The following is a 14607-nucleotide window of genomic DNA, read 5'->3' on the forward strand; positions in this document are numbered from 1 at the left end:
TGGGGCACGTCAAACACAGCCCACGCGACACAAAGAGAGGGCAGAAGAAAAGGGTGAATCAGGAATGGTTCGCTAAGCGGCACATCTGGTAGCTTTATGCCTATTATCTGTGTATGAATCCCAAACCAGGCCCCACAGCTGGGGCACTACTAGAAAGGGTTTTAGCTTACCTCATACCTCCCACCCGCAGAGTCTTACTCCAAGCAAGCAGGGACGGGGGCTGTAGAAGCAACAGGTCCCGAACGTCCCAAGGATCAATGCCAGCCAACGTACTGACCTTTACCCAAGGAGTAAATGGTTGCTTGGTAGCCAAAGGAAAGAGGTGAAGATCCCGCTAGCAGACAGTGGTTGAAATGCCAACTCTACGCCATCTGTGTGCCTTTGCATGAAATAATTACCCTCTCTGAGCCTCAGTTTCCTGATCTGTAAAACGGGATAATCCCTGCCCTGCTACCTCCCTAGCTGGTATGAGGGCCAAGTGGTAAATGATAAAGTGCCACATAAATGCTGCCTGGGGAAACGCAATAAAGGGAAAAGTTTCCAAGAGCTGGAACCATCCACCTCCCCGTCACTGGAGACGTGCCAGCAGACCCTGGATGGTCCATGGGGATGGGACGCAGGACATCCTACATCCCTCTGTACATCCAGATGCACATTAGCATATGAAAGGCTCCTAGGAGTCAAGCAGTGAAGACGTTTACTTGCTTGGGTCCACTGAATGCTTCCCTGACCGGTTTGGACTACGGAACCCCCTTATCCCAAGCGCCCGTCAACATCTGCAAGGATGTGGTGTTCCATGGAATCCAGTTTGAGAAACACTCGTATGGGCGCTGTGGGCAATGACGAGGGAAGGGAGGGGAGGAAGAAAGGCCTTTCAAGTATACTCTGACTTGAAGAGACTATAGGACCTTCCCCAATGTCAACTACATGTCAGGAGCCCACCCTGCCCTCAGCCTCCCTTTCTAGCATGACAGGGAGACAAGCCCATATCCCCAGAGAAAAAAAATCTCCTTCAACAAAACAACACAAAAAGGGACTTAGGAACCTCAGGAAGGAGTTCCTCTCAGGCTACCCCAATCTTAACAAGGCCAGAAACCGGGAGGGACTGAAGAAGAGAAAGACCTCAGGCAGAAATGCCTCCCCTTCCTGTTCTTGCCTGAAAATGCCCCATCACTGCCCTTACCCCGGGGTCAGCAGCGCCTCCCCAGGCTACCGGAAAAGCAGGCTAAGTCTCCACCACAGTTGAGCACGCTGCAGAGAAGAGCTGGTGGGACCCACACAAGGCAGGAGAATACAGAATCCCATGTCACTGTGTGCTTAAGGCCCCATTTGTGGGTCCTGGAGGAAACTAGGGTGCACCACCAGCCCACCCAGCATGGTGCTACGTGGACACACCCCTTCCTCCCAGTGTCCTCTCCTCTTTCTGACAGGCTCATGCCAGGAAGACCTAGGAGTCCGGGAACCACTGGCTCCCTGGAAGAGCTCTGGCAAGCCCATCCATAATGGTGCAGGCTTTGCTCCCAGCAAGGACAGAGCTTTATTAATTATTCAGGGGACACTGCAATTATGCAAATCAGTGGGCAGCCTCTGCCTGATTGCTGCCTTCTACAGGAGTCCAGAGGGGGATGGGAATGCCCAGAGCCCAAGATGCTGGGCCAGAAGGGAGCTACCTAGTCCTCAAAAGGGGGAATAAACCCCCCCAGGCCCTGGGCCCACAGAGGGCTCTGCCCAGAGCCAGGCCCCGTTCCACACACAGGAGAGTTGGTAGCTGCTTTGAGGAATGGCTCTGAGAACCTGGGATGCCTCATTCCACAAAAACACATCCCCATACCTGTTGCTGGGCCAGCAATGCCATCATTCAAGGCTTACTCCTGAAGGTCTTAAAGGCATGGAATATGTCCAAAGTTCCCTCTTAAAAACACGCTTCTGGGCCGGCCGAGTGGCGCGTTGGTTAAGAACTGGCTTGGGACGCCAGAGGGCCCCGGTTCGGATCCCACATATGAGGGCCAGTGACATTGCCCTCCACAGCTAAGATGCTGAACAACAGCTCGACCTGGAGCTGGGCTGCAGTGGGTCGCCCGCGACGGCATAGGCTGCAGCCCCTGTGGCAGTGGGTTGCCATGGGCTACCGTGAGTAGCCAGCAACCAGCGTGAGCGGCCAGCAGCTGCAGTGAGCGGCCGTCCAGAAGCCGGCGACTGATCTGCTTCACCCGGGAAGAGCGCAATGATGGTGCCAACTTGGGCCAGTGAAGCAACGTCCTCCACAACTAGACTGAAGAACAAAACGACAGCAACTTGTCTGTTCCCTTCCCCGATTCCCCAGCACTGTTCCCCTCCCCCAACTCCCCAATAAAATCTTAAAAAAAAACAAAACACGCTTCTAAGGAGAGGTAATGCTTCAAATTAGTGTTTATCAAAGAATGTTCTGCAGAACACTACTGCTCCACAGATGTCAACAGCTGGGGGTGGGGGTGGGGGTGGGGAGACAGGACACCCTGGATTAAACGAGGTGAGACTACAAGACCTCTCAGGGCCTCGGATGTCCTGAATCACAGAGTGAATTCCCAGGGTAAGGATGACCACACACCTGTGGAGGAATACATCTAGTCTCACCTCCAGGAACCTCAGGAACAGAGTTTGAGACACTCTGGACAGACTGTTCGCTAAACCCCCTGCCTGCTCCATCATCCCTTAACTTACAACTCCCTTGAATGTTTCACTACTCTCGTAAGCCACCGGCATCAAATGTGTGGACTTCACATGAATAGGGCAACTGGACAAGACCACCTTGGGGAGGCTAAACGGGGCTCTTGGCAGAAAAGCCTGGCCATGGCACTGCCACTGCCCCACACCTACTTCCAGCTATGCACATGCCCAGTGCCATCTCTGGTCCACAGAGGGTTGTATCAGCCAGGAGTCTGGCTGCACCATCAGTGACTCGCTTCGGCCAGTCTAGTTAAGAGGTCTCAGCATCCGATTCACCCATCTTCCCACAGGTCCCAGACACAGGCTGGGGGGGGGGGGGGGGGAGATGCCTGCCGGCTTTTTTCCCTTCATCCTCCTGGGCAGTGATGACAGTGACCTCTACATGCTGACCTGTGGGGGGGTGGCGGGGAGGTGCTATGCAAGGCCAGTTAGCCGACCCAAGACCTTTTCCACCAGCCCCACCTCACTCCACATCATAAGTCGATCCAAATGCACCCACAGCTCATCAGCTCTGCCAAGAAGTGTGGGGGCGCAGAACCCTGGGGAAGCCCACAGAGGAAGACACTTATAATCACTGATCAACTGCAAATGTGGAGGGCAGGCACCAAGCCAGCCCCACCCTCATATCCTGGGGACCCCACCCACTGAGACCAGAAGGAAGACCCGCCTCCATTGCCGCCTCCCCCACCTGAGGACTTCAGCACCTACAACAGCCTCCTGCAGAGCCCTGGGACACTCCTCCACCCCCTCTGGCAGCTGTCATGTTCTCTCAGGTGGGAGATGGTGAAACACTCTGGAAAGATGTAGGTGCCAATCCCACGTCTGCCACTCATCTGCTGTCTGATGCAGGGCAAGTGGCTTTACCTGTTGGAGCCTGTTTCCTCATCTGTAAACAGGGAGAAGGCAGCACTGTGCAGGAGTTAAGTGCACAGACTTGGGGGCCAGGCTATTTGGGTTCGAATCCGAGGTCTGCCGTTCCAGCTGTGCAGCTCAAGCTTCCTGGTTGTGAACCAGGGATAACAACAGTGTGTATGTAGCACACAGGCTTTTGTGAGGATGACGTGAGTTCCTCTCAGTGGTGTGCGGAGAGCAGGCCTGGCCCACAGGATGTGCTCATCCTGTTATCCATTACGCCAAAGAGGGCCCTGGCTTTGGGTCCACAGAGACCTGCATTCTCAATTCATCCCGAGGGTAACCCCCAATAAGTGATTTTACCCGAGGCCAGTTTCGTCACCTATAAATGGGGGGGGGGGGGACAAAGTGAGAGTAGTCCGGGGGATTAGAGATGATGAGCATACAACGCACAATGCCTGGCATGCAGGAGGCGCTTCCGACCTGGCAGTGAGTTTACTGATGTTATTGCTGACAGAGCATGTTGTTGGTGGAACAGGGCGTATGAGCCGAGACCATGCAGAGCAGTGCTCGATGGCAGGCTTTCTATAATAAAGCCAGGTGGGCGGCCTGAGTTTGAGTCCTGGCTCGGCCACTTGCGAGCTGCACGACTTGAGCCAGCTGCTCAGTCTGTCTGCACCTCAGTCTTCTCTGTAAATGAGGGCAGTCAGCGCACCTATCCTCCATAGTGTTGTTGTAAGGATGAAATGAGAAAATGCATGTAGAGGCGCCAGGCACGGAGCCTGGCCCATCACGAGTGGCCACTCAAAGGCTGTGGGGGGGTGTATGTCCACAGCACCCAAAGAAGCTAACCGTGAAGAGTGCAAAGATGAAAACCATCTCGTCCCCGCCGGCTGCCAGGGCTCCATTCTACAACAGCTCCAGGGGCTGCATGGCCTGACGGCAGTGCAGCAAACCCCCTAAAAGCCTTCCTTAACACACCACCCTGTGCTGGCTGCTCTCCTTCCAGAAATCCCAGCATCCTGAACCCCGAGATATTAGTTTTGGTTTTTGCTGTGTTAAGATGGGGAAACTGAGGCTCAGAGAGACATGGTTGGTTGAGTTAGGCTGTGGACCGGCTCTGAGTGACTGAGGCACTCCTCAACAAGTGGCAGCTTGGGGAGGGGGCTTTGAGTATGGCAGCTTCAAATTCCAGCTCCACGCCCCACAGGCCCAGACTCCCCTGCCCCTCCCACCCCCATTCCCCAGCAGGTACCTGGGCTCCAGCCCACCCCATCTGGCCTGGCTTCTCCCGGTGGCCTCAGCATAGCCACTTTCGTCCCTGAGCCAAGGCCCCTGGGCTGTGCAGAAAGACTCCCAGGTAGGAGCCAAGCGCACCTGGTCCAGCCCTGAAACGTCAGCTAGTCCTGTCCTCTAGGCTATCACTTAGTGGACCCTGGCTTGAATCACATTATTGCCACTCACCGGATCCTGGTAAGTGACTACACCTTTCTGAACCTCAGTGTCCCCACCTGTAACTGGGGAGATGGTAAGAAGAACGGGCCTTGGTGGCACAGGTGGGAGAGCACTAGACCTGGAATCAGCAGACAAGGTCCAAGTCCAGGTCTGCCCCTTCACCTATTTGAGCCTCATCCGCCTCGCCTATAAAATGCAGGTCACAGTCGCAAATGCCCTAACTGTTCCAAGCACCTTTGGGAGACCCGTGGCACCTTTTCCTAGTGGGGAGCCCGGTGCGAGCACAAGAGGGGGCTACTGGCACTCCTCTAGGATGGAAAGTTTATTTCAAAAGGCACCACAACCACAAAAAGAAAGGGCCCACATGCTAATGTAGCGCACCAACTAAAGAGTGGATTGCCTGGGCATGGGGTTACCCTGCCCCACATTGTGTGACTTTGGGCTAGTCATGGTCCCCTCTTGGTTTCAGTTTCTATAGCTGTGAAACGGAAAAGAAAATCCCCTCTCTTCATGAGGGATCAATAAGAACACAGCGGGGGCAGTGCCTAGGCTAGCTGCTGGCACACAGCTAGGGCACAATTCCCACCACTCTGCAAAAGAAACAAACTTGGAGCAGTGCTTCTCAAACTTGGGGGAAACACGATGACTCCAACAGAGAGTCTAATTTGGAAAATCTGAGGCGGGGCCCAAGAATCTGCATTTTACCAAGTGTCTAAGGAAATCCTCTACATAGGGGTTGACTCTGGGCTGGGCTGATCAGTCCTACAGCCCCCTTGGCCTCCAAGTCAAAAGCAGGGTTGTATCAGAGTCAATTCTGGGACTGAGTGTCCTGATGAGATCTGGGGAAGCTGGAAAGGGGGAAAGAAGGCAGGAAGGGGAATAAGGAGCACAGGGGGTGGGGCTGTGAACAATCTATCAACACCCCCCACCAGAAACAGGAATTGTTAAGGCTCACACATTCTTCAAGTGCTAACAGTCTGCAGCTGCAATACAGCGCTTTGATTACGAATGTCAAAAAGACAGAGCATGAAATTAACTTCCCCTTAGTCAGTGGGCACAGGGAGCTGCTGCACTAATTCACTGCCCTCTATGAAAACCCCCCATGACACCATTGCATTAAATCAGGGCCTGCGCTACTACTACTGTGGTGGCATCTATATCTCTGCCCACTGTGCTCTTTTACAATCATACCTGGCCTGCAAATGAGGGCCCTGAGGGTGCGAGAAAGGTCCGGGCAAAAGGGAGGTGACAGTAACTGCATGGGGACCAGAGCCAGCTGGAACAGGGGCTGAAGACGGGGCTGGAGAAAGGGCCTCTCCCCTGGGAGCTGCCCACTGAAAGAGGGAGGTGGGGGATTATTTTGACAGGAGTAGCTCCTTCCACAGAGCATCTGATGTGGAAAATGTGCAAAGCCACCTTCCAGCTGGGCCGATTTCTACTCCACTAGCCCCACTTGAGACATGGGAAAACACACTCAGTGGCTTTTCCGAGACTGATCCCACTGAGTAAAGCTTGGACCAGGAGCCAAGTTCCTATAACTCCTCAACTTCGGTTCGCTCTAGCTTGGCCTGTGACAGTCAAGGGACAGTGGCAGCAGGGGAGGGGAGTGGGAGGGGAGGAATGGCAGAGAGCTGCTCAGGCTGCCTTGGAGGGAACCTCTAAGGAGTTCCTGAGGCTGCCCTCTGGCCCCTCCCCTCCCAGAACACCAAGGACAAGCAGTTACTGGGCAAAGCCTGAGCTCTTCCTCAAGCCACAAAGTTAGAGCCCCAACCAGCCTGCCCAGGCCACCACTACTGCTGAGGTCTTCAAGGGGACAGCCTCAGGGTCAGGTGCTTGCAGGCTTCCTGAACAGGTACAAGTGGGGGTATCCGGGAGGCCCTATTCGTGGCATACCACAAGGATCAGGCTTGACCCCCCAGCTTCGGGGTCACTTCTTACCTCCCCCTCTCCCCAGGATATTCCCAGGCGGGCTGCCAGGGACCTGTGCAGGTGGTGATCCTGTCTCCCTCTCCTTCCCCTGGGTCCTTACCCCACTACCTGCCTGGCTCAGAGGGGACCTCTGGTGCACAACTGGTGGCGTCCACAACGACCTGCCTTCCAAATGCTGTAAGTGCATGACCGGGTAGCATGTGATGTGGCCTATAGACAGACGTGGTGGGCAGCCGAGGCTGTGCTATGCCCCCGATATGTGTGAGACGCTGTGCGCCCACCCACAAGATCATACCCATATATGCCGACAGAGGACATATGCCCTCTTGCTCAGGAGGGGACAGTAACACAGGCCACCCTTCCTGGCACCCCCAACTGGGAGGGGAAACCACACGTCATTTCCATCATAATAATCTCCCGGGGCTTTAAGCCTGTCCTTTGAGGTAGGTGGGCAGGTGTGATCACAGGTGACTATAATGAGCACAGAGGGGAGCACAGAGGGGAGCTGGCTCCTGGTGGAGATTTGGCCTTTGGGGAATCTGCCTCAGGCATTGAGAGTGGGGTGGGGGAGACACAGGAGGCCTGTAGGCAACAGCCCAAAGGCCCCTGGGGTAAGAAAGGAGTTAGTTTGATGGCAGAGTGGCCAGTGACTATCCCTCCCATAGCCTAGGCCTTGGGCATGTCACCTAGCTGCTCAGAGACCTCAGAAGGCTGAGGGTCAGGGTGCAATGGTACAGCGTCACCTCAGTCCAGGCTGCTTATCCACAGCTATTCACACACCCCACCCCCAGGCTGGGAGTGAGGCCCACCCAGGCCACTCCTCCCAGATGGATGAACTGACTGACAGAAGACTAGAACACCAGAGGTTCCTTGTGCAGAGGGCGCTTTTTCACTCACACACAGCCCATCACCACAGGGGAGTGGGCGGGCAGCTCCGTGCCGGGGAGAAGCTAAGTGTGCTCTGCCACCTGGGAAGGAGTGACCAAGCCAGCCTGGGGAGCTGGGTGTTTTCTTTCTCCCTGTTCCGTCTCTCTATGATCTCTTCTGTGGCCTTCTAAAATAGCCATTAATTAGAGCCTGGTAATTAACTTTCTGCTTCAAGTAATATTTTGCAAAGGGATTCCATTAAAGAGCCTATTTGCATATCCTCAGACATGGGACCTGGAAATAGGCAGGGCTACTTGGGGAGAATGCGATAGGCCCCACCGCACCCCTCAGGCCTGGCACCCCAGGTCTGGGCTCATCTGGCATTTAAAAGCAAGAGAGGATCAGGAGGGCTGCTGTCCTCATGGCCCAGGTATATGCTGAGCCTGGAAGGTTCTCCCCAAGAAGGTGGGCAGTTTGTTCACAAAACTGGCCAGCTCAGTGGCCTCACACCAGACAGAAACTGCACACAGATATGTACACGTGAGACTTGGCTCAAACACGGAACACACTACACACACGTGTATGTGTAGACATAAAAAGAAAACAGACACAATAATAATAACGGTAGCCAACGCTTACTGAGCACTTATTAGATTGAACCATATGTCTATATTCAACCTACAAAAACAGCCACTTCACATGGTCCAACCCAATATGAGGTGCCAAGCACTGTTCCAAGTGCTTTACATGTGATTAATCATTTCAAATGCACAGGCATGCACAGGACATTTACATATAATGTACACACACGCACACTCATGAAGGCAGGTGCCCACTTGCAAGACATACCAAAACGTGCACATACAGACACACACATGCCAACAGATGCTTGTACAAAGACAGGCCTCTCCAGCCTTTGAAACCCCAGCCTGGGGCTGATCACATTCTCACTAGCTAATTTCTACCATTCCTGAAAATATTGCCCAGCTTGCATCTTCTGGAAGATACACAAGGGAGCCACAGATCTAAAAGGAGGGTGATAAAAATGAGAAAGCAAAAAATATATTGGTTCTTCTCTATGTCCGGGTCGTGTTCTGTGGCTTTCCCCTCTCTCTCTGGAGATGAGGCACAGGATCATGTGCTCATGTGCGGAGCTCAGGTCAGCCCAGCCGCCAAACCTGTCCATGGGGCTCCAAGTACAATGCTGCAGGTGGGCTGGGACCTGGTGGCAAGGCCTGGCTTTTGTGATGGTCCCGCCTCCATGCCTGTGACTGTGTGCCTCAGTTTCCCTGAATCTAATGGCGCCTTCACACCCTGCCTGCACTGTAGGGCGGAAGACCTCTCTAAGTGCTGTGTAAATACCAGGCCTCCTTATGATAATTATCGGATTAAGAATTAAATCTGATTCCCTTATGGAGGGGAGGGGATGAGAGAGGTGGAAGAACTGGGGAGCCTTCCTTGCAGGTAATTAATGAATTCCCTTCCATACCTCTTGGAAGGCAGAGGCCCATTTAACAAAGATCTACCTACATGGGGCCTTTCAGAGCAGAGGGAGGCCATACAGAGCAACCAAAAACCCTGCAAGGGGCTTGTCAGAACGTTCAGAAAGCAAAGGACAGGAATAGACATGACTCAAAAGAAAAAGCACTACTGGCCATTCAACTCAGGAAACAATATTTAATCACTAACAAGCAAAGAAACGCAAATAACAAAGAAATACCGTTTCCTATTCAAATGACAAAGATTGTTTTAAGATGACACCCAACATTTTAAAGGATGTGAGGAAACAGGTGAGCACTCTCAAAAATCACTGGGGGAGAGTAAATTATCACCGACTTTTGGAGGGGGGCATTTTTATCAAAAACCGCAAACTGTGTCTATTCTTTGATTTAATAATTCTGTTTCTAAGACTTTATCCTAAGGAAACAATCAGAGATGTAGACAAAGATAAATATTCAAGGATTTAAATACCAGCCTCATTTTTAATAAAGAAAAGCTAGATAGATAACCTAAATGCCTAAATGATTAAAAACAAGTATGATCCAATATAAGGTGTAATTTTTAAAATCGATTTTTAAAACACACATAGGAGAGGTTTGCTTTCCCAGGTGTAGACAGGAACACGAATCACTCTGCCCGGCTATTCTTGTTTCAGGGTAATATTGACCCTCTGTACAGCCCTTTTCACCTTATGAGGAATAGCAACAGCTAATATCTCTCTTGGACCTCACAGCCACACCACATGATTGCTTGTTTTTATTCCCACGTTGTTGATGAGAACACTGGGGCTTACCAAAACGAAGTGACTTTTTCCTGCCAATATTAACTACCACTTACTGAAAACCTACAACATGCTAGTCTAGCCTCTTTCACATGTCATTATAGAATAAAATTTTAGAAACGTAAGAAATGTGCAAACCTCATGTTAGCGCAAAGGAGACAGCACTGAACAGGACAGACACTTTCTATTAAATACATACTGAATATATTACCATTAATGCCTCCACCCACATTATCGTCAGGCCCATTTTGCAGATGTGCAAACTGAGGCTCAGAAAGGTTAAGTGACTTGCCCCAAGAACGCCTGGCCTCAAATCCAAAGATCACATACTTTCCATTATGCCCGGTGCTTGCCTAAAATGCACAGTCACCCGAGGGAGAGCAGAGAAGGATCAGGCCCTTACTGTCTATGGTAGGGGAGGGAGACTGGGCAAGAAAAGCCAGGCCTGGATGCCCAGCCTCGCCTGCGGCTACTGTCAACAACTGCAGCAGGAAAACAGATCCCATCTTCCATTTTCCCTGCTCCCTCTCTCCACTCCAGGGACTGCCTCACCCAAAGGGACAGAATTGATTTCTGCCTACTTAGGGCCAACTTAAAGACCCTGGAAGCCCCCCCCCCGCCCCCGACTTCCAAGTATCTTCCTCCCCAGTAGTGTCACCCTGCCTGGAATCCCACCATTAGTAACTCAGGTGTGGGAACTCTGTCCTGGTAACACACACAATCCCTGGGAGGGGGTAGTCCATGTCTAACTCCACACACAGCAGCCCTGCATCCCTCCACTGGGGTTGCCCATGTCTATGCGATAAGCTCTGCACCGGAAGAATGGGAAGGATGGGAAGGGGGATACAGTCATTTCAGAGTAATTCCAGGGGTAGGGGAACAGGGAGAGAGCCAGAGAGGACATACTCCCACCACGTGTGGAGGGCCGAAGTCACCCAGAAACAGTATCGGGGAAAAAAGGGATAAAGAAAGTATATCATTGCCAGCTGAACCTCCCAGCTACTCAGGAACATTAATAAATAAATGAGTGACTTGGAAATTATCTTCTGGGAGGGCAGAACCACCACATCCTGGATCGCTTTTATCCACATTAAAACAGCCTTGTAAATGAAGCGGCAACATTTCCAGCCTGCTAAACAAAAAATGCTTTTGCCAGCAAACCTTTCACCTGGACAGCCTCTGAGCAGCACTCATTTCTGTTATTCAGGAGAAATGACTACTGTCCTTGGTGCTTATTTCCAAAACCCCCAGAGAAGAAATGAGTGCCTAGGGGTCCAGGGATTTGGAAGACCAGCTGGGAACCACTTCAGGGGAATACATACAAAGGCTCAAACCTGTCCTGTGGCCCAGGGGATCCCCAGAGCCCAACTGTGCCCACCAAGCCATGACTGCTCTGACCCCAGCCTCACAACCAGGCGTCAGCCCTCTCCCCAAATCGGCTAGCCTCAGCGCTGCCACACCTGGGGCAAACTTCTTTCCCAGGGAGCCCAGAACCAACTGGTTTCCAACCTCCAGGTGAGAGAATTCCAGCACAAAAAATAACCTCCCCTACACAGCAGTTTGCAGAGCACGGCAGACAGCGTGCAGCAAAGCGACTTCAGTAGCCATGAAGCAGACAGGTTCCTCCAAAGTCAGGACCCGAGTAGCCGCCCCCAAGTGCCCTGTGCTATCTACAGGGGGAGGCCACGGGGAACAGAGCTCACATTTGTCACCCTAGAAGCCCCCACCCCCCCCTCACCCCCATCCCCTCACTGAGGCTAGCATCTCAGCACTTACGCCTCCCCAGACAGAGGCATGGCAGCCAAGTGGGGGTCCCACAGAGCAGGATTCAACCCCTTCCTCGCCTGCTAAGCCAAGCCAAAGGCAGCCATTCTGTCCTTCCAGCCTTCAACAGCACAACTCACCAAGTCAGAGTAGGGAGGTGCCTGGCCACTCACCCAGGTTTGGCCATGAGCTTTAGGGAGGTTGGTTTTACTCACGCAACTCCAAAGAGGACAACTCCAGGGGCTGCCCCAGAAAAATATCTGCCCATCCATCCAAGCAGCGGCCGATGAATCTATTTCACAGCAAAGCAGCAAATCAGGAGACCCCAGTCCTAACAAATCCTATTTCAGCTCCCAGGCTGGGAAGAGAAATTTCAAACTCAGCCTCTCTGCCTGTCCATGGGAAATCTGGGCTCCCTTCCTGTGCCAGAGAAGCCACCAAGCCAGATTTTGTTTATAGAAAATTAATAAGACAATTCCACACCACTGCCAGTGCCATTCTGCTCCAACCGCTACCGTTTACCAACGTTTCTAGAAATGGGCTTATAGCTTCACTCCCAACCCCTGGTCTCCGCGCCCCTTCAGCATATGGCAAGGCTGACCTGGGGCCAAGCTGGGCAGGACCTGCGCGAGGTCATCTCGGCCATGCCCCAACCTCTGGCCAGGGTTGCCAGCCAAACGTTCACCAGTCTCCAGCTTCTCGGTTCAGGCTCTCCACTGGAGGGAGGTAAACATGGCATGCACGCTGTCTGCTCCCGGGAGGGCAGACACACTTGGAGGCCGGACCGCCTGCTCTCTCTCCTGCTCCCTGACAACCGACACATGCACACAAAACGGGGTACGTACACAAGCCCCCGCATGCGGGTGCAGAGGGTCCTGACCCCTGCCAAGGAAAGCGCAGAGAAGGGCATGTTCCTGGGGGAGAAAGCCGGAGGCGGGGCCGGGCAGAGAGAGGAGGGGAGCAAACCTGGTGGCCTGCCGCCCAGACAATAACAAAGATGGGAAGCGAAATTTTCAAAGACGCAGTGGCTGCACCCAGCACTGAGCTCTGGCCTGGCTGCATCTATCTGCCTGCCAGGGCACGCCTGGTCCCCTGGGGCACCACAGCCATCAGAGAAAGGCTGAGGGTCCTGCCTCCGGCTGGGCTTGGCAACTGGAGCAGGAAACCAGCTGCAGGCAGAGGCAGAGATGCACTGGAAGGAGCAGCTCTGGGCTGGGGGAAATTAAAGGTCTAGGAATTCTATAGGGGCTACTCTCTGGGAAGATGCTAGGGGTCAGTTAAACAGTCACTCAACCTTGGGCAGGAGTTGGGCTATAACTTGTACTCCTTTGCCTGCTAGAACCAAGGGGGAGCAGAGAGACAATGTCATTCTCCCTGTGCCGCCCCTACTCGTCAACTCGCCGATCATACATAGGGGCAACAGCACTACGAAGACAGATGCCAGGGGCCTGAGATGTCGGGGCTGAATGCTGAAAAGGCTCCTTGGTGCCTGCCCATTCTTTCACCTCCACTAGCTGGGCAGGGGCACATTCTAACTGGCACCACAACCCATCAGTATACCTGTGCCCAAATGGAAAGGTGCCGTGGCTGGCATGGCTCAAGGAGGGGGACGTGGGCCCCGAGAGACTGTGTCCGCCCAATGCCCCTGCACGCGGACAGGATGGCTTGCCCTTGCGAGCTGAAGCCTGCTCCCTTGCCAAGGGACTCTGGGCAGGCTGAACCACCTCCTCCCTCTCCTCCTCTGCCCTACAAGCCACCTCCCCCTGGAATTTCCACACCCTGCTCCTGGCTTGCCCAGGAAAAGGAAACAGGGAACAGGAGACACCCCTGGGAGTGGAGCGGTAAGGGAGGGCAGCAGCTGCCCAGGCTGGAGAAGATGAGGCCCTTCTTCCCGGGCCTCAGGCAATGCAATGCCCCTGAGCTCAGGGCCTGGGCACTGCCCACTCTGCTCGCCCCAGCCCCCAGCGAAGCACGCGCCCTACTTAGAGCAGATGTGCCCCCAAAGCGGCCCAGCCCCCTGCTCCTCCCCTCCAGATGTTCACCCTTTTCCTCACCACTGGGTCTCAGCAATACCCAGCAGAAAATGCCTTTTGTATCGGACACCCAGGGGTTCCAGAAAAAAGGGGGATGGGTCCTGGGGGTGGAAGCGCCACTTCTGTCCCCAGCTCTGGGCACTGCACTGCCCGGGAAACAATGCCCACCTCCGCAAAGCGAGGCAGGACTTCTCAGCGAGGGCACTTCCCGCCCGGCCTCACGCCGGGGGGAGAGAGAAGGGAGCTCCTGTCGTGCTCCCCCACCCCGTCCGAGGTGGCCCCACAAGTTGCCGGAGGGCGGCGTGAGGTGCCCTCCCGCTTTCGGTGAGCCCCAGCGCGGCTCTCGCTTTGTCCCCGCGCCCTCCAGGGCGCATCCCGGGGCGGCGGCGCGCGGAGGCCGGGCCGGGCGGCGGCGGCGGGCTCACCTCTCATTGTCCGCGGCGGAGGAGGCAGTGGCGGCAGTGGTGGCGCTCCGGAACCCCGGCAGGATGTGGCGGAAGCTGTGGTTGCGGTCCAGCTTGGGCTGGCTCTTGGTGCGCTTGATGGAGCCCTTGAGGCGGCGGCTGAGGAAGCCCTGCGCGCGGGGCGACAAGAGGGGGAAGGGGAGGCGGGGTTAGCGCGGCAGCGGGCCCGGGACCCGAGCGGGACCCGCGCCCTGGCTTGGGCGGCCGCACGGCCGAGGGCGGGCGCGGGCTCGGGCTCGGCCCCAGCAGCTCGTGG

The 14607-nt window shown here is 54.3% G+C and overlaps 1 protein-coding gene across 6 annotated transcripts in view; it reads right to left on the reverse strand.

Annotated features, from left to right (window-relative positions):
- DAB2IP (DAB2 interacting protein) overlaps nucleotides 1-14607 on the reverse strand; it is a 104386-nt gene that overhangs the window by 71954 nt on the left and 17825 nt on the right. For 5 of the 6 annotated variants that reach the window (XM_019630012.1, XM_019630009.1, XM_019630008.1 and 2 more), the window contains exon 2: nucleotides 14313-14461. In XM_019630012.1, the coding sequence (XP_019485557.1) occupies nucleotides 14313-14461 (149 nt within the window). Of the gene's footprint in view, nucleotides 1-12069; nucleotides 12091-14312; nucleotides 14462-14607 lie in introns of those variants that run through there. The other variant, XM_019630016.1, reaches the window with a different exon arrangement.

The sequence above is a fragment of the Hipposideros armiger genome, unplaced genomic scaffold (genome assembly GCF_001890085.2).
Source record: "Hipposideros armiger isolate ML-2016 unplaced genomic scaffold, ASM189008v1 scaffold_880, whole genome shotgun sequence".
Classification (NCBI taxonomy): Eukaryota; Metazoa; Chordata; class Mammalia; order Chiroptera; family Hipposideridae; genus Hipposideros; species Hipposideros armiger.